A 24,913-nucleotide genomic window follows, 5' to 3' on the forward strand; every position below is an offset into this window, starting at 1 on the left:
ATTTTCTCTAGGTCCAGATCTTATATACTACATAATTTCATAATACCTCCAGCTCTCTGAATATCTTTTTACATACATTTTTGCCATTGCATAACCTCTTTTCTTTGCCTAGAATGTTCTTCCCTTTACCCATCTGGAAAACTAATCTTTGTTTAAAATAGTTGTCTACAAATGTTTTTGATCTTAAATCCTACTAGTAAAAAAATTTTTAATATCCAGCTCCAATATACTCTGAGTATTTATTTAGAAAACATACTCAAACTAGTGTGACATGCATATATAAGGCATACACAGGAATAAAAAAGGACAAGAGGTATAGTAAGCACTATTTTATTTTTATTATTTAAGGCCCCAGACTCATCTGCTCTCTCCCCCTCACCCCCACAATTATTAACACTTCCCAGGTGCACAGTCTTTAAATGTTTGGTTCATTGTGGAGCCTTCACTCTAGCATTAGCTACATCTCAATCATACGGAAACTTAGGGGAAGTTTTGACTTTAACAATAGTGGATGGTAACTTCATATTTCAAAAACTCTTCTTGATAATTTCAAAATTTTCAGGCCTACTTCTTGTCAAATTTGATTAGCTCAGTACTGTTTTTGCCTAGTTATGTGACTGATGAAGAGTTCCTTCCACGAGTAGAATACCAGCTTCGTCAGCTTCTGTTTGTCCACTCACTCTTGCACAGTTAGTAATATCTGTCATCTACACTTTATTTGCAGGAATCATTTTCAATCTGGGAGAGTCAATTTAGTTAAAAAATCAAATAATACGCCTGGAAATCCATTTAATTAAGCACAAGTAAACTGCCACATGTTGCTGAAAATTTAAAAAAGCAGCAGGGCATCTTGTATTCACAAACCCATCTAGGCTCTGGATTCGTCCCCTTCCTTTAGGATAATGGTATAGTGATATGTGACACCTCTTCCTGTGACAGGGGAACTGAGGAAGTCACCTGTGTCTACTAGTAAATAACCACTGGAGACATAATATCCTATGTTTTTAAGACAAGAATAGGTTCTAATAGTTCTCACACTCCAGTGGATCATCCTGTACAACCCCTGGGTAAATACACTCAACTCTGGAGACCACCGGTTTAAATACAACTTGGAAAATGACCTCTGGGACACTTCTCTTCCTCTGTGTTAGTCCACGCCTGCCCAGATGACATGGTGGTGGTGTCTGTTTACATGCCTCGACTCTACCCGAGCTCCTCTAAGAATGCAGCAAGACAGTAGTCATCTCTGAATGGCTTTTATTCATCTTTGTACTTCTGTATTCCTAAGGCCTGGTAGAGTGTCCTACAAAGAGATCAGGAGCTGAACAAATGCTCACTAAATGGATTTTACTGAAGTTTCTTTTGGATTGTTTCTTTGGAGAAATTCCCAGGGCTAGGGCACAAGAGTTAAGCTACAGTTTTGAAAACCACTTTTTAGCTGTGTAAACTTGAGAAAGTTACTTCTCTTCTGCCTTAGTTTTCTTACCAGTAAAACAGAGAAAAATTGCACCTACCATATAAGGGGTTATATGCTGCAAACACCTAGCACAGCGCCTGGGACGAGTTAACTTTCATTATTGATCAAAGGGTGCAATTTTTAAAATGGCTCTTGATATTACTGCCAAAGTAACCTGCTGCTTTGATTTCTAGGAGAGCCAATAGGTCACTTCATTTCCCTTTCTTTGACATAAATTGACTCCTTTACATGGTATACTGAATGTCACTAATAGCCAATCTCTTTTGGGCATCAAAGCCTACCTAGGGAGGGCAAATTTCTCCTGGTGCTTCAAAGCTTAAAAGATGCCCCCATTCTTCTAATTCTTCTGCTCAGCCCTGAAATTGTCCCCTTGAATCTCTCTAAAAGTGCCTGTCTAGCTTCTGCTACTTACCTTTCTGTTAGATTACTTTCCTGTGGAACATATATCAAAGTTATCAACAAAGGGTGCGTCTCTAAGTTTCAGTTATGTTAATTCCTAACCAAATTGAGCAATTTCACACTATTTCTTTTCTTTGGTTATTCCAGAGACTTAGCTTTGTTTTGTTTTTTAAGTGTTTTGTTCCTTATGCACAGGTGGAAAATGAAGACAATACTGGAAAGCATGAAGACAATAAAGATCACCCAAAATGCCATCAAAATTACTATTTCCAAACACCTAGGTGTACGTGTGTAAGCACACACACACAGACATATAATTTTACATAAATGGGATAAACAATGTTACTTTTTGATGGAGGGCAGCGTGATCTAGTAGAAAGAGGCTGGATTCAAATAGACTCACGCGTAAACCCCATTTCAGCTCTGCCATATACTAATTGGGTGACCTTGAATAATGTACCTATTGCTCATTTTTTCCTCCCATCTATTAAAAAAAGGGCTACTAATGCCTGTCTTTTGGGGTTTTGGGAAGGATTGAACAGGCATTCAATAAATGTAAGTTTATTTTCCCTTTCTCTTAATCTTCACTTCAAACTTGATATCAGAGGGTTTTTCTAGGATTCATTACTAAACAACTTTTTCATCTCTTGTTATCTGACTGCAAGTATCTAGAGCAAAGAGACCATAACGTATTAAATGTTGAAGACCAGCACCCAACAATATTTAGGCATTTAATATATGTTGGCCAAGTAAGTGAGGTCCTAGGAAGAGTTTGCTTATGGACTTCTGTTTGGAATGGTTGACTCTGAGTTCATTTAAATAAAGTGCATCTCATATCCTATTTGCTATCTTCATCATTAAACCCGTCCATATTTTCTTCTAGTTTCAGTTAAAAATGCAACTAAGTGATTTTGAGCAAGTCATTCAATTACTCTAGTGTGGTTTCCTCATTCGTAAAAACAGAATAGTTTCATAATAGTACTTCCTAAACTTCATAAACATAATAGCACGTCCCAAGTGCAAAGTGCTATACAAATGCTTGTTATTACTCCAGAAGCCAGTTCACTGTGCATTTTAATTTATAACTGTTATTTTTTGGACACACTCATCAACCTTTTTTTTTCTCCCATTACACTACTTATTTGTTCTGTACCACCCAGCTTTCCTATATTTCTCTTTTTCTAATCCTTTTGTTTACTGTTGCTGTGGCTCAGAATCACTGATCTCTGCTAGGGACCATCTGATGAGCCCTGGAGGAAACCAAATTGTTATAAACCAAACTAGGGGATACATTCACAACCAGGCACACACAGTTCAAGACATAAAGCTAAGACTTTAAGATAAAGCAAGATGTGCCAGGAGAGGTGGGGACTGTGTTTGAGAGAGAAGTATGGAGTAGAGGCTAAGAACAGGGGATCTGAATCCTGACTTGGCTACTTCAGTTCTGTACTTTCTCATAAACTCTTCCCTCCTTAAGTCCTACTTCTAGACTGAAATACCTTTTTTTTCCTGTAAAATTTCCCCATCTTGGTCAGATTGTTTTTTAAACAGCATCAGTTCAAAATATTTGAAGGCAGTAACAGTAAAGTTACTAATCATAACCTTAAGGTAGACTATTTTTGTACTTTATTATATAGAAAAGAATAACTATGCTTCCAATTTGTATAACCTAAACATTTGTCATTTACCTGCTGGTGTAACTGGGAGTAGGGATGAGGGGTAAAGAGGAAGGCAGGATTTAAAGCTTTGCCTCATAGCATTTTAGGAACTAGTGGCAAAGGTCCTCCATAATAGTTCACATGGAGAGCCGACATTCATCTAAGAAAGCTGCCAGGCACTGAGTTTGCTTTTAGCATCATTTTTTACCCTCCTGCATGACATCCAGAGACCTTAAGTTCTCTCTTAATTGCAAAGAACAAGAGCCTCCACTGCTCTTGGGCTATAAAACCTATGCTTAGGCTTGAGATGACAAATTAATTGCATGTTGGCCACATTTACCCCAGGATGTTTTGTTTGGCCTGCAGGGTTCCGAAACATTGGTTCCCAACACTTAAAAATCAAGAGATTTCACACAAAAATCCAGCTTTAGAGTTTCTCTTAGGGGGAAAAAACCACAGACTATCTCAGAACACTGGACCACATTCCTGAGGGCAGCAATCTGCTAGAGCTGAACAGCTGCTCCCTTCAGTTACAGCACGCACACTCCGCTTTGCCACATTGCGTAGCATTCTCCATTGTCTTACACCAAGCCCGGTTTACTCATTTGCTTTACTTTTCTGGCGCCTGCAGACATTTGACTCCGTAAACCCTATCTACACCGTTCCTGTCTCCTATGCAGCTTACTTTCTTCTATCCCAAGCCCCTCATCAGTTTTTCAAAGCAATAGCTAAGTAATCTGATCAACTATGGGTAATTTTACGTGTGCTTTCTGGACATCGTGTCTTAACAGGAAGGGATGCCTCTGCAGGTGCAAATCACAGGCACCCCGGGATTACAAGCAGGATGGCAACTGTCCAGTGTACTTTTTCTGCCTCCTGACGCAGCTGTACTTCAGTCCTCAGGCAAACCAGAAGCACTGGTTCTCTGCAGAACAATGAACACTGGCCTCTATGTGACACCTACTTAAACGGTACTTTTATAGATCGCCCTAGTTCCAAAGGACCAAAGTCTCCGAAGGGCTCTTCCGATTCCGTTTCCTCGGAGGTTTCAGGATATCCGGCCTGACGGCATTTCCCCTCACCTGCTTTCGGGCCCGTTTTGCTGGGCAGTCGCGCCGCAGCAGCGCGCGCATCCAGCATGAGCTCATCTCTCAGGGGCGTTTCCAGAAGGCCGGCCTGGCCGCGCGCACCAGGCGCAGGCGGCCTCCCTCTCCTAACGGCCTCGCGGCCGCCCAGAGGCGCTGCCTCTCTGGAAGCTTTATCCCCACTCTAGCGCCTGAGAATCGCACCCGGGTCCACCTGGCCCTCTCGGGGAAGACGCGCTATCCCGGGCGGAGAGGGGTAGCCGCCCCCGCCGAGAGCCTCCGTGGGAGGGGAGAGCCCCTAACCCTCGCTCGCTCGAGCGCTCCGGGCCAGCCTCGCCGACCGCAGCGGTTTCGGACCGGCTGTGCTGGGGGCCCGCGCTCCCCGTCTGCGGTTTCCACACCAGCTGGGAACAGCCGCAGGCCACTCCGTCAGACCGTCCGCCCCGACCCCGGCCGAGCGGCGCCCTTCTTGTGGGCCCGCCGCCGGAGGCCGGAGGCCGGAGGCCAATCACACTGCACCTAGGTCTTGCGATTGGACGGCAGTCAGTGCCGATTGGCTACCGCCACGGGTTTCGGCCTCCCTCCCCTTCCCTTTTGCCCCCGCTCCAGCTTCGAAGGTTCAGGCCAATGAGCAGGCGCTTTATAGACCCCCTCCCTTCGCTTTCTTCTTCTCCCCACCTCGGCGAGGGAGGAGACGTTCTGACTGGCCAGGCTGTCCTCGGAAGCCCCCTTCTCTCCACCAATCAGCGAGGGAGGTACACTCCCAGAGGAGTTTTCGGCCAATTACAAAGCGGCCGCGGCGCTCAGCCGTGCTGTTTCACCAGTAACTCTGGGTTTCACCGTCCTTTAACTCTTCAAGCTTTTTCCTGAGAGCCGGCGACTCTGATTGGCCACTGTTGCCATTGTCGAATTTCTCCTCTACCCAGCCACAGAACAAGGCGAACCAACCTTCTCGTTCGGCTACCTTCGGCATTTTCCGCTCTTTGGGCGTGGATTTCCAGCGACACTTTCTAATTGGTTCCTCAGGTCGATCGGCTTTTTCCGGGAGGAGCCGCAAACAAACGACGTCCGTGATTGGCTCCGCTCCGGCTTCGGCTTTCCAGCCGAAGCGGGCGGGCGCGGGGCTCGGCCGGCAATTCCCAGACGCCTGTTACGCGGGCGGCGGGGCGCTGGGCGGTGTAAGGCTGGGTGGGGGAGGAAGGAGGCGGAGGCCGAGTAGGAGGGGGGAGGGGGAGTGGGGAAGAGCTAAGCGGCTGCGCAGACGGCGCTCCTCACACACAGCAGCCCCCGACCCGGGCGAATGCGGGCTTGTGCTGCCGCTGCCGCTGCCGCCGCCGCCGCCGCCCGGGCCGAGTGACAAAGGAAGGAAGGAAGGAAGCGAGGAGGAGCCGGCCCCGCAGCCGCTGACAGGGCTCCGGGCTGGGGGCAAAGCGCGGACACTTCCTGAGCGGAGACCGAGCTGAGGCGAGGGGCGGGAGGGCGGCCGCGCTGGTGCCGTGGACGGGGGAGGGGGCCCCGAGGGACGGAAGCGGTTGCCGGGTTCCCATGTCCCCGGCGTATGGGGAGCAGTCGAGGAGCCGCTGCCTGGGATCTGAAGGGAGCTGCCTCCGCCACCGCCGCCGCCATGGCCGCTGGATCCAGCCGCCGCCTGCAGCTGCTCCTGGCGCAATGAGGAGAGGAGCCGCCGCCACCGCCCGCCTCTGACTGCCTCGCGACTCCGCCGCCTTCCAGTTCGCCGGGCCCCCGCCGGATCCCGCCGCTGCCGGAGCCGCAGCGCTTCCCGTCGCATCTCCGAGCCACCCCCTCCCTCTCCCTCCCTCCTTCCCATCCCCCCTCTTTTCAAGCGTGAGACTCGTGATCCTTCCGCCGCTTCTCTTCTTCATTGACTCGGAAAAAAAATCCCGAGGAAAATATAATATTCAAAGTACTTATTTTCAATCAAGTATTTGTCCCCGTTTCACGTGATTTTTTTTTTTTTTTTTTTTTTTTTTAGGATTCCCTACCCCCTTTTCTCCCCTCCAAGGAAAGGGAGGGGAAAGAATTGTATTTTTTTCCCAGCCCCAAATCATCTGTATGTTCCATATCCGTACTGATCTGTCTTGAAGGAGAAATACATCGCTCGTTTTTTTATAGCTATACAAAAGGAGTGAAAAGCCAAGCGGACGAAGTCTTTTTCTTTTTCTTGTGGGAGAACTTAATGCTGCATTTATCATTAACCTAACACCCCAACACAAAACAAAAGGAAGAAAAGGAGGAAGGAAGGAAAAGAAGGTGATTCGGGAAGAGAGTGATCATGTCAGGGCGGCCCAGAACCACCTCCTTTGCGGAGAGCTGCAAGCCAGTGCAGCAGCCTTCAGCTTTTGGCAGCATGAAAGTTAGCAGTGAGTATTGATTTTATTTTATACCCCTTCTTCACCTCACCCTTAAAATAAGAAACCTTGACATACCAGGATCTTAAAATCTTAACTCTCCTGATAGAAACCGTCAGAGGTAATGGAAAAGGGCAAAAACCTGTCTTCAGTCAAGGATGAGGCAGCTCCCTCTGTTCTCCTCCCATACCCCCCTCCCCCGGTCTCATTAACCTTGGGTGGAGAGAATATGATTTTTACTCGGATGATTTGATTTGAAACACTTCTTATACTTTTCTTGCTCTTGGTAGTCAGCTTTGTCGAGTGCTTGAGTATTTCCATGTTAAAATAGTGATGGAAGTGTTTACTTGCTCGTTCTGCATGAAGAGAAGGACAAGATTCATAAACCATTATGTGCATTGGCAGAGTCTGTGTCTTTTGGAATGAGGGATATTTTAGTTAGCTCAGGTCTCTGGGCTTATCATAGTTTTGTACACTGATTAGAGAGCCTTAATGTCACAGGCTCCTAACATTTCTTTCTTGCCTGTGTGACTCTTCAAAGTATTTGTTCTCTATCCGGAGATGAACTTGCTCAGTAACCAGCATTGACGTTTGGAGGCGAGCATTGATTCCTGCCTTAGAAGATTGACGTTTGGAGGCGAGCATTGATTCCTGCCTTAGAAGGGGCGGGTGGGAGCTGATAGGTGCCCCGTAGCGGGAGTATGTCTGCACGCATTGGTTTAAATTGGATAAGTAGTTTAATATGTTCTCTCTTAACCGTCCTGTTTTGACACTACCGATCTACTAGTATATAATTTATGTTTAATCAAAAGGTAAGTTGGAACTAGGTCCAAGTTCTGATTGAGGTTTGTATTGTCATGTTGCCAAATTCTAAGTAGAAATGTTAATTGTCACTGATTTCGTCATTTAAGTTCAATTTTGGGGTGCCATTGCATTCAGTACTTGTTAAATGATAGAGAATTCGGGAGTCCCTTCTTAGGACTATTTAAAATTCTCTTGTGTTGGTTTCTTGTCATATTTAGATAAAACAATGGATTTAGTTAGAAGAATATGGATTTAGACCTTTCCGGCATGGGTTTTGCAGAAGACTGGTCCTGGATATAATAGGGATGTTTGGGCTGTGTTCAGGGTTGTTGCTAGACTGTATTCTTGTCCCAGATTTGTGCTGAAAAGTCTGTGTTCTTGAGATGTTTAGTATACTAAGTATCCGATATTCTGATGTATCTTTGTGGATATGTTTATGTGATATTTAATTTAGCTTATTTAAACATGCTTCCAGAATTTGACAAAAATATATTGTTTTCTTATTCCTTGAGAAAGGGGCATGATGACGGCAAAGGAGACTATTTTGTTGTCTAGGAGAAAGAGAAGTGAAGAACTGAGATTAAAAAAAAAGTATATGCTGTTGTATGAGATTGATTATATCCTTAAGCAACGTAAATGATCACTTTTAACTGAATTTAGGATTTCAATTCATGTTGGCTTTTGGAACTTGCTTGAAACAGGATAATCTAAGGTAATAGCTGAATGGGAGATTATTTTTGAAAGTTAATTTTTTTTGGTGACTAGCTGGTACAGAATGCAGAGTATGTGAAGAGAGAAGCTGACGATGCGTCTTTCAGAGAAGGGTCAAGCTTTCTAAGCACTTCATGGGGTCATTTGAAAGGAATATTTTAAAATTCAGGGGTAATTTTCAGCTATGATGAAGCAAATCTTATAATAGCTACTTAAGAGCCTCTTGTGGCACTGGAGTGTTTGTGTGTTTTTCTTCTTGGTAATATAGTTTAAAAACCACTCAAAGTCAATTTTAGGTAATTAATTTGTTAGATCTGTTTCAGAGCACCAAATAGAATAGCTTATAATGTTAAATTTTGGACTTTTCATTTTGTTTCCATGATTTTCTTTGAAAATGACGCCTTAATTCTCGATAGTGTGAATGTTGACTGAGGATGGGGTAACTCCTGTAAAGTGTGTAGATTAAAATGTTTGATTTTCTATTAGCATATAGGTCTACATAACATTTAAAAAGTTGGAATTCAGTGCTAATTATGTGTTTTTGACAACCTTGACTTTAAGGACATTTTAAAAGAAAGGAGAATTGTTAAGCATTTGTTAGAGTGCTAATGTTCTAAGGGACCCCTGTTCAAAACAGAGACACCTAAGAAATTATTGTCCTTGGTCTCAAAAGCTTATCATTTAGTTATAGACGTAGGTTATGGGACAAAATAGGAAAACAATAGCATGGTGACTGCAAGATTATAAATACAGATAGACTGCTTTGTTCAGAGGGACAAAGAATAAAGGGATGAGGCAGATGGGCTGGAGGGGAAGTATGTTTTAAGACAGGTGTTAAAGGAGGCAGTAACTTGAATTGATAGAGAAGCATAAAGGATTCTTGATGAAAGGAATGAACAGAGGCACAGAGATGGTGATTTTTGTCTGACAGGTAGATGGTTTTCGTGTTTACCAAGCAAGTTGGTAAATCTGAATTAAAGGGGCCTGAATAGGGAAATAAGAAGATGGAATTTGAGAAATGTGTTAATGTTATTGGAGAGCAGAGGGGGCCTATGAGTTTGATTGAGGTTGAAGAGAGGTTGGAATTTACTGTAGGTTGCTGAGCAAGATATTTGAAGATTATTTGGGTAGCTGGGTTGATGGATTAGAATGGAGACGTTCGAGCCCTTTTGGGGAGATAGTAGGGTATGTTGTGAGTCATGAGCAAATATAAAGTAAAATGTGAAAATGGGATGAAAAGAACACATTTTGAGAGAGAGTGTGAATGAAGAACTGGCAGGACTTAGGTTTGGATTGAAGGGGAATATTTGGGAAGGAGTCAGGAGTTAAAAATAAATTCTGATGTTATTGGTCTGGAAGACTTGACCGCCGAGTTATATTGTTGATTGTAATGGGAAAGTTGAGAAAGTGCTGAGATGAGAGGGTAGATGAGTTCAGTTTTTAAAAATTTAATGTACAATAGGTTCCCTTGAAATTCAGCGGGCAGCTCTTGCTTACTGGCAATGATATTTAACTTTTCAGTCTATTAATTGCACAGTTTCTAATTTTTCTACACCTAAAAATGTCAGATTTATTTTTGGGAGAAGTAAACTAAGGGTTTTTATTTACATGCTTTCCATTAAAGTCTTAAAAAAGAAAGTAATTTTTTATGTAGATTCAAAAGCCTCACATTTGAAACCTAGTTATAATAGTTCAATGGTAATTTATATGAAAATATTTTTTGGACTAAACTGTGACTTAAAAATTTTGGATATTTTATATTGCCTTTAATTTTGGTACGTGCTTAAAATTTATTTTTCGTAAATAATGATTATTTTTAGGTAAACCTTTTGTTTAAAATAATGGTAATGATAATAATAGCAGCCTTCACTTGGTTTCTGAAAGCTCTAGCAGAAATTAAAAGTTGATTTTATCAGAATTATTTTTTGCCTTTTTTGTTGAGTTAAGCATTCATCTCAAGTTTAAATCAGTATATGTGAAATATTTCTGTTTGTTTCCTATGGTGGAACCAATGTTTCTTTTTTGTCCACATCCGGATTCAAGTGTTATTAAGTAAGAGTTAATAGCCATGCAGTTCCTGCTATAGAATCATGTGATGTTTTACTCAAAATACAAAAAATAAGGGACTGTCTGGTGATTTGGGTTAAAATATTAGTAATCTTTTTGGTATACTGTTGGCGAAAATTTAGTTAATTGCCTAGGTTTAATGCTTAAATATATGTTTTGGAAAGAGGAAAATAAGTCAGTGAGTATCACTTATTTCCTCATAGAAAACCTTTCTCGATCAAAGTTTTTTTTAATGAAGAGAGAATAATTAATACTGGTTGCATATTTTTGTGCAGTAGTTGTATGGAAGTTAAAACCAAAGAGTAGGTGGCAACTTAGAGTTCTTCTGTTCCCAGGGGACTTTAATCTCATCATGACATCTAAAAACTAGGATATTAGAATTTAGCCAATTTCTAGGGCCCGGCCCTGTGGCTGAATGGTTAAGTTCGTGCGCTGTGCTTTGGTGGCCCAGGGTTTTGCCAGTTCGAATCCTGGGTGGGGACATGGCACCGCTCGGCAGGCTGTGCTGAGGAGGCATCCCACATGCCACAACTAGAAGGACCCACAACTAAAAATGCACAACTATGTACCAGGGGGCTTTGGGAAGAAAAAGGAAAAATAAAATCTTAAAAAAAAAAAAAGAATTTAGCTAATTTCTAGATTATCCATGTTATGTGGAAGAGAGTTCATGTGTGAGAGTGAAAACCAGAACCTTATTTTCGTTGTTTTCGTTCCTTTCCCAACCAGACCTTTCCAGAGTTGTTAACACACTAAGACCTTCATAGAAGTATTGCATGCTCTCTTGTTGTTTATACCTGTAGAATGCTAACTGTAAAATGACCATAAGGCACAGGCACTAGGAAATAACTTGAAGGGAACCCAGAGATTCACAAATCAATTTATGCTGATTGGGAATTGCATTTAGAAAATGAGGTGACGTCTTCTCATTTCACTGGCATAGTTCAACTGAAAATCAGTACTTGCACCCTGTCTTCTCTGCCTCTTATTTGGGCTTAAGTTGCATGTATGAGATACTGTTTTGGAGAAACAGCAAGGCTAGGAAGCCAGAGTTTTTTAAGGGTCAGCAGCAGATTCTGAGACTGAGGAGCTCTCTTTTTGTGTGCTCTTTAGGTATAGGCTGTGAAACATGCATGTGCTGACCCTGGTGCCACAGTTCTCTACTTTTCAATAAGACTCATGGGATTGTGAGACTGGGATGGGGATGGGCAGGCTGTGAGACTGTAGTGTCTCTTGTGATGCTCCACCCTTAAATGGAGAATAGGGGGCCAGAGCAAGTGGGTGTGTTGGGAGTATATGCTGGTACTAACAGGACCAACCTGATTTCCCGGATATTGTTCTACTAAGAGCATAATCACCATGAGGAAATGAATTTGTTGGAATGTTTAGCATCATTTTCTAGCATTTGGCGGGGGGAGTGTTGTGGGAAGGGAATCGTGTACGGTTTCAAGGATAGAAGTTGTTTCCTGGTTCATTGGTTTTAAAATAGAGATTGCAATCTTTGCTCCTATCTTGGGTTGTACAACTCTTCCTTGGTTATATAAATTGTCTTTGAAATTGATTGAATGTGATGTAAAATTATGTGTTTATATAAAGCCCTGTGTGAATAGAACAGCAAGGAAACACTGACAGTAAAGGAGAAGGATTTAATCATTTTCCCAGAAGTTTCCTACCATTAAATTGATAAAATAAAGGGATATTTATTCTATTCTGTTTATTACTGAGTTTTCATTCTAGTTTTTAAAAAGTGAGTTAATGCTTAGGACATAATGGACATTCAGTAAATTGTTTCAGCGTATACTTGTGTCTGTAATGTACTTGGTCTGGTACAAGATGTAAAGACAGAATTTTGTAGATAGGGAATTTTAGTTTACAATCTCCCTTCCCACTTTTGCTTATGGTTTGGGGAGAAAAGCTCTACTTTCAAAGGGTATGCAAGTTAAGATTTTGTAAATGGTTGAATCTTATATCTTTGTATTGAATAGTTTTCTTAAAAGCATTTTGTTTTGATGAGATTGAAGCAATCATGTATTGTTTTTTTTGAAAATAATTCTGTCAAATCACCTTTTCATTTTGTCTCCAGGGTACTGTCGCCAACAACGGCACAAATACTAACTTTTAAAATGTTGCCCTATTCGCACAGTCTGGAGTTGATTATTTTTTGATTCTTTCAGATCAATCTAGTAATAAAAAGTAAACATTTCTGACAAAGATGGAACTACTTTTTAGAAAATTGTTTTTTACAAGGTGGTATTTAAATGAACTTACAAGTCTAGGATTGAATAAGCATGCCATTAAGAGAGGTGGTAGATAGAGGGAGGCATTTAAAAAAAATATTAGTAATACTGGTGCAAAGCAGTAACATTAGGACTTCATCTTTTCATTACCATTGATTATAACATGTCGAAATCCTTGGTTTAGGAAGCTAAAAATAAATAAGTTGCTTTGATAGAAAGTGGCGGTGAATAAAAATATGATTGACGTGATATGCTTATTGAATGTTTACTATGTACTGAGCACTCTGCCAAATTCTTTGCATGCAATATCTCATTTTAATCATTACAGTAACTACAAAGTAGCTAGTACTATTATGCCCACTTTATAGGTGAGGTAAATGAAATTTAGAGAGGTAAAGCAACTTGTCCAAGATTACCTGGCCAGAAAGTTGCTCTGCTAGAATTTACACTCAGGCATACTGATTCTAGAGCCCTTGCTCTTTATTGTACAAAGAATGGATTGCTGTTCCCTTAACACTTGGATTCCAGAGATAAGCTAAAGTGCCTTTTGTTTTTAGGATGGTCTTTCATTGCTAATTTAGGAGAGACTGTGTAAGACTTTCATGATTAGTACTGCTTTTGAAATTAGTTTCAGACAGGCTTATTAGTGAATACAGTACTTAAATACTTAGTTATATTGGAAAGAATCTTCAATTCCTTTAAGATTTCAGGGAAAACATCTTAAGATGAACATTGAAAATGAAATATTAAGGCTTATGACAACACACAAAAAAAGAAGTAGTATATGATATTATTTTTTTGTTTACTGTTCAGTCAGAGCACTGGTTTTTATTGAAAAGTACTGATTGTTCATAAGTAAATCTTGTGTGCTTATATTTCCAGGTAATAATAGTGATTCTTCAGATTATCCATTGTTAAGGATTATTATTTCTTTCCACCTCTTCATATAGGTTGTGAAATGTTCTAAGTGTTCTATTCCACCTTTTAATATTTGACAGCAAACTTCTGGGTTTTTTTTCTGATTATATATGCACAACCAATTAGTCAAGTATCTGTTGAACATGGGTTAGATCTGGGTCTGTGAGCCTTCAGGTTTTTAAAATTTTATTTCTGAAGAATAACAGCTATGCATCAATGTGGAATTGGGTTATCTGGAACATCACCTTTTTAGAGTGGGTTGGTATTTGACAAGAAGTAAACCAAAGAGGCTCCCAAGCAGCTGAAATGCCCAGACAAATGGTGTATACACTTTGTTCGTAGATGGACTTTTAGGCTTTCATTTAAGAGTTCTTTATTACTATTTAGCACGTATTCAGTTGTGTGGTTTTTGAAAATTGCATATTAGAAGGGAATGAGTGGATACTGGTATTAAGCATGACACCTACTAAAAAGAATAGACAGACAATTCAGGAAAACAAGCACGTTGAAATTACTTGGTATAGGTTTACACAGCTCCAGGAGAAATCACTCTGATAATTGTTCAACATGTTGACCTAGAGAAGGTTAAATTATACTAACTTCACTCTTTTTTAAAAGGGCAGGAGGCAGGAAAGTCTCTTCTAGATAGCTGGAGGTCTGTAAGAACTTCTCACTACATCAGACATTCTCTAATTTGTTGGTCACTGAAGTGATGAGGAAGAGAACTGGATCATCTCTTTTGGTTGATCAGCTCTAGTTGGATTTCAGTGATAGGGATAAAGGTACTAAAGGCTTTAGTAGGCTTGCCCAGAGTATTGTTTCCAACTCTTTCTTCTGTTGTCAGTCTACGTTTATTACTCAGCAACAGCATTTTATCTGATTTAAGGTTTGTAGTAGTATTTTTCTCTTCTGTGGTATTATGTGGAGTTGCTGTTTGGATTTTGACCTGCCCATATCTTCTATTTGTGGAGTGCTTAGAAGGCACTGCATGGAATCATTTAAGTTTTCTTATGAATTATGATTAGTTATTAGGCAGTAGCTTTACCAAATACACTTATGGCCTAGGTAATGAGAATTGAAAAGGTGGGTATCTTAATCATTGATCTGAAGAAAAAGCACGATTGTGGCAAAGTACTTTTTTCTCTTTGGAGTTCAATAGAGTAAATTAAGAAATAAAAAGATACAGAATTCAGGAAACATGAACTTCAATGTGGGAGAGCAGTGAAAGATTACAGTAGGACAGCTGGTCCAGATTGGGGCAGGAGACAAGGGCAGAGAGAGGTTCTCAAAGACAAAAAATAAAAAGGAAAAAAAAGAACTGATAGATTATCTGATACATTTGAGCATATGTAAATAGTATTGAGAGATGTTTTTAAAAATTTATGGAGCATTTAGAAAGAATTAGCAATAGCTGCGTAGGAAACAAAGTCATTAAAAAACTGAGGCAATTTCTTACTTTGAAAAGAAGCAAAGTTATATTAGAAGGAATTAGTTCTAAGAAATTCTTAGAGGCTTTAATGGCTAATAAAGCTAAAAAGATTGGTGTTACAGATTTCTTTCCAAGGAAGGCTAACTTATCTTTTAAAAATGTGACTCCCTCTACTTCCCCTTATTCCATGAAATCAGTTAATTCTTTTTAATTGATTAGCCACTTTTTTCATGACTTGTGTTGAAGTTGTTGAGCTGAGTCAAATTGCTTGCTACTCCTAGACTTCGGAGTTTATAGAGGCAGCACCCGAAGAGTTGGAGGTGCTGGAGTTATGCCTGGCATCAGACTGACAGTATTGGGGGTGCATTTGCTGTCCTATTGGAATTTCAGAGCTTTCACACTCTACACATTATTTGAACTCTGAAGGGAAGGGGGAAGCTTTGAGTTGGTAGGGTTTCAGTAATAATATATAATTATATGTATATATGTTTATCATATTTGCATAATATATAGTAATCACAATAATATTAATTGGATGCTGTATGCTAGACAATTATATGGTTATCTTATTTACATATTTTGCTTTAAAAAATGGAATTTACTCACGTTTCAAAATTTAAAGGGTGATGTCTTCCTCCTGCTCCTGCCCTTTAACTACCAGTTCCCTTTCCTGGAGGCAGCCAGCATTCCAATTTCTTATGTATCCTTCGATAAATATTCTGAATCGTTATAGGTTATTTCTACTGGGGAATTATATTTTATGTATACATAGCTAAATTAACACTGGCTTTAGCATAAGAGTATTAGGATTAAAACAAAATTTAAATCAATTACTCTAGAAAAGTGGCTATTGTTTTTCATCCTAGTAGATTACTAAACTCTTATTTTTGAGAATATGAGTTAGATGGGGAATAAGAACAAAGATGAGAGAGTACTTCTCTTGGTAATAAGAGGTAAAATGCTAATAGTCATAACCAGTGAACACTTAGTAGCACATTTAAAATATTTACGACTGTGTATTTGAGAAATGATCTAGAGTGTCAAGTAGATGTTATCTGTGTTCTTGCTGGAAATAGTTGTTTATTTCATGGTGGAGAGTAAGACAAAGGATAATTTATGTTTTTCCTTTAACTTTCCATTTTTCTAACATCTCAGATGAGACAACCTGTTCTCTTGAGAGATCAGAGGCGTAGAGTGCGTCAATGTCAGTGAAGCCTGTGCCTTTTACCTCTTTAAGAGCGCACGGTTTCATTCTGCTCCTAAACTAAGAACTCCTTAGTCTTGTTTAAAAAAATATTTTTTATTTTTATAAAGTAATACATTCATATAATTTAAACAAATCAGATAGTGCAGAAAGTCTTATTATGGAAGCCAATCATCTGCCCCCCCCCCGTTTCTGTTTCTCAGTGGCAACCTTAACTATGACAGCTATTTCTTCCACTAGTTTTTGTCATATTTTTAATTAGTGTACTTTTTGGTTTTTTCTTAAAATTATATTTAGATATTGTTTATTGTCTTCTCATTATGGTAGATATTATTTATTGTCATCTCCATCTGCCTTTTGCTATCATGCTAATATAATCATACCACTATTTTTAGTTAAATCATTTTATTTAAATTATTATTCAAATGATTAATATTCAGTATCTAGACACTAAAAATATTCTTAGCAGAAGCAAGTAGTATACAGTGATCACATTTGCTTTTAAAAACAGCTTTATTGAGATACAATTTACATTCCATAAAATTCATTCAATTTGTACAGTTCAGTGTTTTTTAGTATATTTACAGAGTCTTGCAACCATCATCCAGTCTAATTTTAGAAGATTTTTATCACCCCAAAAAGAAACCCTGTATGTATTAGTAGTCATTCCCCATATTCCCCTTCCTTCCAACTCTAGGCAACCTCTAATCTCCTCTCTATTCTATTGTTTTGCCTATTCTTGATATTTCAAATAAATGGAATGGTACGGTATATGGCCTTTTGTGACTGGCTTCTTTTACTCCACATGGTATCATCTAAGTTCGTCCAGGTTGTAGCATTTATTAGTACTTCATTCCTTTTTGTTGCTGAATAATATTCCATTGTATGACAGTGCCACTATTTGTTTATCCATTCGTCAGTTGATGGAATTTGGATTGTTACTTACTTTTTGATTAGTATGAAAAATGCTGCTATGTACATTTGTGAACAAGTTTTTGTGTGGACATAATATTTTCAGATCTTTTGAGAATACCTAGGAGTGAAATTGCTAGGTCAGTTCACTGGTAACTGTTTAATATTTCAAGGAACTGTTAAACTGTTTCCAAAGTGGCAGTCATATTTCCTTTGCTTTTAATTTTTTTATACTTATTGTTGCCATTTTATTTTTCTTGCACTGTTTGCAATTATCATAGTCTTGATTTTTTCCCCTCAGATTTTGTCAGGCATTCTCTAGATTTCCCCCACCCTCCATTCTTTTTCTGGAGTGTCCTTTTTCCTAGAGTCCTCCTCCTACTGCTGGGATCTGGTGTGGTTGTTCTCCAGGCCCTGCTGTACAGCTGTCATGCCCCGACTTCTTTCATTGCTCTTCAGGGTCCACTCCTATATCCTGGATCCCATGTGTTTGTATCACTGACTAGTTCTTATCTAACATAATCTCATGACATCAGCCAGCAGTGCCCACAGTATTAGCTGCTTGGTAAATGTATCTGGATAAGTTGTTAGATGGTGTTTTTTTCCACATTTGCTCCCAAAGTGTAGTTAAGAGGCTGACACACATTTTTGGCACGTGTCTCACCTTTTCAGTATCTAGACACTGAGGCGTAGAAGTTTGGGAGGTTTCTTTCTATCATTATGATCAAGTGATTACCATGGTAACATGAAGCAACAAGATGAAGCAAGTACAGAAATCTGAACAATATTGAATATTAAGTATTTGTTTAAACCAGAGCTATTCAATAGAAATATAATGCAGGCCACAAATGTGAGTCACGTATGTATTTTTAAATTTTCTGGGAGCTGCATTAAAAAGTATAAAAAGACACAGGTGAACTTAATTTTAATAATATTTTATTTAACCCAGTATATCCAAAATATTATTTCTACATGTAATCAATATAAAATTTACTAATGAGATATTTTATATTCTTTTTTTGGTACTAAATCTTCACATCCTAGTGGGTATTTTACCCTTAAGCACATCCTCATTTGGACTAGCCACACTTTTTAAGTGCTCAGTAGCTGCATGTCGCTAGTGGTTGTTGTATTGGACAGCACAGGTTTAGAATTTTGTCCAGGAATTATGTGATCGTGTAATATTGTTGTCAGTCTGTCTTATCATATAGTCTATTTATTCTCAAGGCACACATAAGGTGTATGTGGTTTAAAAGCACTTCATTAATTTGTCTCATTGCTCTGTTTTGTTTTTAGTCATGTCTTCAGTTTATTTTGAAATTTTATACCACATTAAAGGAGGTTGAGAGATTTATGTTCTTCAGAAAGGTGCTTGCTCTAGGAGCTAATGATTTTTTCCCTATATTTTAGTCCAACTGTTAAATGTATATTGAAATTCTTATTGGTATGCTTGTTAGATGTTAGCATTGCCATGATTGTCCTGGTCCCAGTGGAATTTTATTAGTCAAAATATTATTTGTCATACATTCTTTACCCTTGTTGTTTCAAAGACCCACCCAGCTTTCAGAGTCTCAAATGCCACCTCAACCACTTTGTCTTCCCTGCCTTATTTCAAGGCATGAAATTCACTTGCATGTCACTCCTGCAGCACTCTCTGTCACCTTCTTATATTCTGCCTTACATTCTGGTTAACTTGATTTTTCTCTCCCTAGGGAATTTTCAGTTCCAGTATGGCAAAAAAACCAGAATTTTAGTCACCTTTGTGTTTCCTATAGTGTGGATCACAGTATTTTCTGTATTCGGTCACTTAATATATATTTGAGTTGAAGGCAATTTGTCATGGTAGTTACGTGTATACTATACAAGGTAGTTACATGATATAGATTCCAGGTCACCAAACCATCGCTGATGTTTTTAGGAACATTTAAGTTTTGATATAAGAAATTAATTTATAAAGTTAAACCCGGGTTTTTATTTAAACATGGAGTAATAGTAAGGGAAGGAAAGAGACATAGAAATACAGACACTTATACTGTGTGCTTAGCACTGAGTGGTCTGAATTCTTGGGCTGGATAGCTGAATTAATGAAAGAACTTGGGTGCTACGTTGCACTGGTTGGTAAGCACAGTACTTTTGAAATATTGAGCCTGTCCAGCTACTACAATACCCCCAAGCCATCCAGGATTTTATTTTTAGGGGGTGAGGATGGAAGAGAGATTTAGAACAATGAAATAAATTTCTTTATTTTCCCCAAGTAGCTTATTCTGCAAGAGATAAAGTAAAGAGATGATATTCAAATATGAACAGGCACTTTCATCATGCATGTACTTAGAAGTATAATTGTATTTTGGGGATTTGTGAAAACTAATTTTTACAGCACCTCTTTTTGTGTCTTTAAGATAATATTTGTTTGATATACTAGTGCATATTAATGTATAAATTCAGGAGCTTTCCAAGAGAGAGTGAGAAATATTAGTAAATGGTGTGGATTCTCTTGCTAAATAATCCAGCCTCTTAAATAGCTGTAAAATTTGGCTGTTCGTATTTGGTTTTGAGAAATCCTGTTGTCAGGATAATAATTTGGTTTCTACTGACCAACATGATATCTGCCTCTGTGACTAATTGTGTACATTGTGAGATGTTTGGCTGATCTAGGGCATGATTCTTAGACATTGAAGATATTTATTTTCTCTGTAAGGAGCAAATGTTTGCTATGCCCTTCTTGAAATCCAAGAGGAGTTACTAAGGAGCGAAGCATAGTTCTGTTTAAATTCAGTTGAACATCAGGGTTACCTTTATTGAGAGACTTTAGAGACTTTAATATTATATATATATACCTCCTGTCAGTTTCTAGAAAATTAAAGAATAGCTGTGCACTTTCAAAAGATAGAGGAAATGTTCTGGTATTGTATTTCTGCTATAGTGGAGAATGAGTACTTAGTAAGAAACATTGTGTATCATGATTTCTAAAATAGGAACAGGAGGGCCAATTCCTGGGGTCCTTAGAAAAGAAAGATCCCCAGAGGCAGAAGATTCTCTGACTCCACTGCCTTGTATATGGCATCAGTATAAATTGTACAGCTTGTCAGCTATCAGTATTAACTTAGGAATAAGATACTGTTTAAAAATGCAGCTTTACTCTATGGCCCAAGTGAAAAAAAAACCAAAAAACATCCTTTTGTTTCTCACATATACACGAGAAAGCCTGTAAACTTTCTAAAATTTAGGAAGAGGTGAGAAATGCTGTTGTGGACCACTGGAGGGAGGGTCAGGAAGAAGTTAATTAGAAAAAAGTTTGTGATTATGTTGAGTATTTAGTTTGTCTGGATTCTGTTGATGGTAGCCCAGATCTTAGAACTAGAGTAATTCAGGTTCAGCTACCCTTTGAGTGTTTACTGTGTGCCAAGCACTGTCATTTCATTTAACTTTTGTAATGTTTTGAGACAATATTATCCCCATTTAATGGATGAAGAAACTCAGTTAAAAGTATTTTAAGTGATTTATTCCGTATCTTAACAGCTAGTAGGGAATATATTCATCATGTTGAACTCAGGCTGCCAGACTTCAAGTAAAAGAAAAAAAATTTTTGAGTACTTACTGTGTCATCGCAGTCTACTAAGCAATTTATTTCTATCTCGTTTGATCTTTACCACAATCTGGTAAGGCAAATTTAATTTACAAATGAGGAAAACTAAGGCTTAGAGGGCCTTACACAGCCACCAAATTTCTTAGCCATACTTTGAATTTGTTCTCTGAACTGCTACACTCTGTGGCCTTTGTAATTTGGAAAGAGAATGGGAAAACTGTGAAATTGGTTAATTAAGGTTTCTTAGGAGGCCGGCCTTGTGGCCGAGTGGTTCAGTTCGCGCATTCATCTTTACTGACCTGGGGTGTCACTGCTTCAGGTCCTGGGCGCACATGTAGCACTGTTCATCAATCCATGCTGAGGCAGTGTCCCACATAGCACAACTGGGAGGACCTACAACTAGAATATACAACTATGTACTGGGGGGCTTTAAGGAGAAGATAAAAAAGATTTCTTAGGGTAAGCTTTGGGAACTTTTACTTTTTATAATGTTACTTACAAAGGGGAAAGTAATTGTCAGTCATATACAAGTAAATTTAAGTTGTTTTATCCTTTTAAAATGAAAATTTTAAAAGGAAATACCTTGCTTTTAAGATTGCTATAGGTTATCTATGAAACAGTGGCTATAAAAGATGGATAAAAAATATCGTTGAGGGGCCGGCCCACTGGCGCAGCTGTTAAGTGCGCACATTTCGCTTTGGCGGCCCAGGGTTCGCTGGTTTGGATGGCAGGTGCGGACATGGCACCAGTTGGCATGCCATGCTGTGGTAGGCGTCCCACATATAAAGTAGAGGAAGATGGGCATGGATGTTAGCTCAGGGCCAGTCTTCCTCAGTGAAAAGAGGAGGACTGGCAGCAGTTAGCTCACGGCTAATCTTCCTCAAAAAAAAAAATCGTTGAAATTCATATTACAAGGTCAGTTATGAGCCAGATCCCATTATCTTTGAGGAAATTGAGCCTTAGAGAGGTTAGATAACCTTTGCAAAGGTTTCATAGCTGGCAGATGGCAGAGGCTGGGTTCCAACCTAGGTAATTTGATATAGAGCTCTTATTCTTAAGTACTTTAGTGTCCTAAGAGAATGAATGAATATGCAAAAATGGAGTCATGCTACCTCTGGTAACTTGAAGACACCGATTTTGAGTCTGGTTAACACATCATAGCTTGACTGAAGGCAAGTGTTAGACTTTACCTGCTTGCATCCTTACACTTTCCTATGGTCACTTGTCTCAATATTTTGCATTGTTGCTTTCTCTTATTCTTGCACATGAAGATCCTCTTTATCTAGTTGGCACTTAATAAATGTTGAATGTTGAAAAATAAATCAGAAACTTAAAACGTTGAATCTTAAATATAGAGACCAAATTTTAATACATCAGTTCATAATCATGTTTTTCTTTTTAAGAAGTATTTTTGTACTTTTTGAAGGTAGTTAAGCATTAGTTTAACTTAAAAGGTTAGTTAAGTGTTAATTTAAAAGGTTGATTTATAGTTCTCCTGACTTGGAGAAAATTTTCTTTGCCTTTGAGGAACTTTTCCTAGTTGATGAGTGTTTTAAATGTCAAATTACAATAAAATCCTGTGATGATACAAAATTCAGATACAGTATAACTAGCTCCCACCCTCTGCTCTGCCTTACTGTCTCCGGGTCAGGCCAGGTACACATTTTGTTTGTAATATTTGGTTTACTTCATAATTGAGGTAAATGAAAACCGATAGATGAATTTTTGCTTCCCTGTCTCCTCTACTCTCTAACTTAGAAGACCAGTGAAAAAATACTATTTTCTGTTAACTTTGCAATCACAAGCCCTGTTTTTCATGCAGTTGGTTTTTTTCTTTTTACAGAGATAACGCACATTCTTTGTAGAAAAACTAAAAGATACAGAAAAGTGTACAAAATTTAAAAATCACCCTGTAATACCATCATCTGGAGATGAGATGCTTTTTTTTGCATTTACTGTACATGTCTATATCCACGTATAATATATATACATATAGTTGGATATATATGTATGTTTTTTAAACAAAAATAGAACCTTCCTGTATCTGCTTTTTCATGTGTTGTGAACACTTTATCGGATCATTAGTCTTTCACAACATACTTCTGACAGCGCATGGATAAACCATGATTTGTCTAACAGTTTTCTTGTCTGTGGATGTTAGATTGTTTCCAATTGCTGTTATAAATAATATTGTGATTAATGTCCTGGAAGCTGAATCCTTGTGCATGTTTTTTTTTTTTCTTTTTTTAATTGAGTTAATGATAGGTTACAATCTTGTGAAATTTCAGTTGTACATTAATGTTTGTCATTCATGTTGTAGGTGCACTACTTCACCCTTTGTGCCCACCCCACACCCACCTTTCCCCTGGTATCCTCTAAACTGTTCTCTTAGTCCACATTTTTAAATTCCTCATATGAGTGGAGTCATACACAGATTATCCTTCTCTAGCTGGCTTATTTCACTTAACATAATTCCCTCAAAGTCCGTACATGTTATTGCAAATGGAATGATTTTGTTCTGTTTTGCAGCTGAGGAGTATTCCATTGGATATATCTACCATATCTTCTTTATCCATTCATCTGTTGATGGGCACTTAGGTTGCTTCCATGTCTTGGCTATTGTAAATAATGCTGCAGTGAACATTGGGGTACACAGGACTTTTGGGATTGCTGACTTCAAGCTCGTTGGACAAATACCCAGTGGTGGGATGGCTGGATCGTATGGTAGTCCTATTTTTAATTTTTTGGGGAATCTCCATACTGTTTTCCATAGTGGCTGCACCAGTTTGCATTCCCACCAGCAGTGTATGAGGGTTCCTTTTTCTCCACAACCTCTCCAACATTTGTTACTATTAGTTTTAGATATTTTTGTCATTCTTATGGGTGTAAGGTGATATCTTAGTGTAGTTTTGATTTGCATTTCCCTGATGATCAGCGATGATGAGCATCTTTTCATGTGCCTATTGGCCATCCGTATATCTTCTTTGGAGAAATGTCTGTTCATGTCTCTAGCCCATTTTTTGATTGGGTTGTTTGATTTTTTGTTGTTGAGTTGCGAGAGTTCTTTATATATTATGGATATTAAGCCTTTGTCAGATATATGACTTGCAAATATTTTTTCCCAGTTAGTGGGTTGTTTTTTTGTTTCAATCCTGTTTTCATTTGCCTTGAAGAAGCTCTTTAGTCTGATGAAGTCCCATTTGTTTATTCTTTCTATTGTTTCCCTTCTCTGAGAAGGCATGGTGTCCGAAAAGATCCTTTTAATGCTGATGTCAAAGAGTGTACTGCCTATGTTTTCTTCTAGAAGCCTTATGGTTTCAGGTCTCACTTTTAGGTCTTTGATCCATTTTTGAGTTTATTTTGGTGAATGGTGAAAAAGAATGGTCAGTTTTCATTCTTTTACATGTGGCTTTCCAGTTTTCCTAGTACCATTTGTTGAAAAGACTTTGTTTTCTCCATTGTATGCCCTCAGCTCCTTTGTCGAAGATAAGCTGTCCATAGATGTGTGGTTTTATTTCTGGGCTTTCAATTCTGTTGCATTGATCTGTGCACCTGTTTTTGTACCAGTACCATGCTATTTTGATTACTGTAGCTTTGTAGTGTGTTTTGAAGTCAGGGATTGTGATGCCTCCCATTTTGTTCTTTTTTCTCAGGATTGCTTTAGAAATTTGGGGTCTTTTGTTGCCCCATATGAATTTTAGGATTCTTTGTTCTAATTCTGTAAAGAATGTTATTGGGATTCTGATTGGGATGGTGTTGAATCTGTAGATTGTTTTAGGTAGAACAGACATTTTAACTATGTTTATTCTTCCAATCCATGTACATGGAATGTCTTTCCATCTCCTTATGTCGTCATCCAATTCTTACAGAAAGGTCATGCAGTTGGATTTTTCAGATCACACTTAAAAGAGGATGTCTGGGTCTTGATGTGTAATATTTAAGAAGTGGAGTATTCATATCTACAGAAGGCACTTATTTGCCAGTTCACCTATACAGAATGAAGGCAGAAACTAGATAGTGGGCAAAAATGAACACTGGAGACCCAAAAGAGCTATCATAG

General features: G+C 38.8%; 1 protein-coding gene and 1 non-coding gene across 8 annotated transcripts in view; both read left to right on the forward strand.

Annotated features, from left to right (window-relative positions):
- Positions 1-5,756: 5,756 nt before the first annotated feature.
- The window catches only part of GSK3B (glycogen synthase kinase 3 beta), a 203,045-nt gene continuing 183,888 nt past the window's right edge, over positions 5,757-24,913 (forward strand). For all 7 annotated transcript variants that reach the window (XM_070243736.1, XM_001502477.5, XM_070243737.1 and 4 more), the window contains exon 1: positions 5,757-7,000. In XM_070243736.1, coding sequence (XP_070099837.1) covers positions 6,913-7,000 — 88 coding nt within the window. In that variant the 5' untranslated portion in view covers positions 5,757-6,912. The remainder of the gene's footprint in view (positions 7,001-24,913) is intronic.
- Positions 16,314-16,402, forward strand: MIR6529 (microRNA mir-6529). Its single transcript, NR_128259.1, is given in 1 exon segment — positions 16,314-16,402. It is a non-coding gene; the product is annotated as a microRNA mir-6529 (primary transcript).

The sequence above is a fragment of the Equus caballus genome, chromosome 19 (genome assembly GCF_041296265.1).
Source record: "Equus caballus isolate H_3958 breed thoroughbred chromosome 19, TB-T2T, whole genome shotgun sequence".
Lineage (NCBI taxonomy): Eukaryota > Metazoa > Chordata > Mammalia > Perissodactyla > Equidae > Equus > Equus caballus.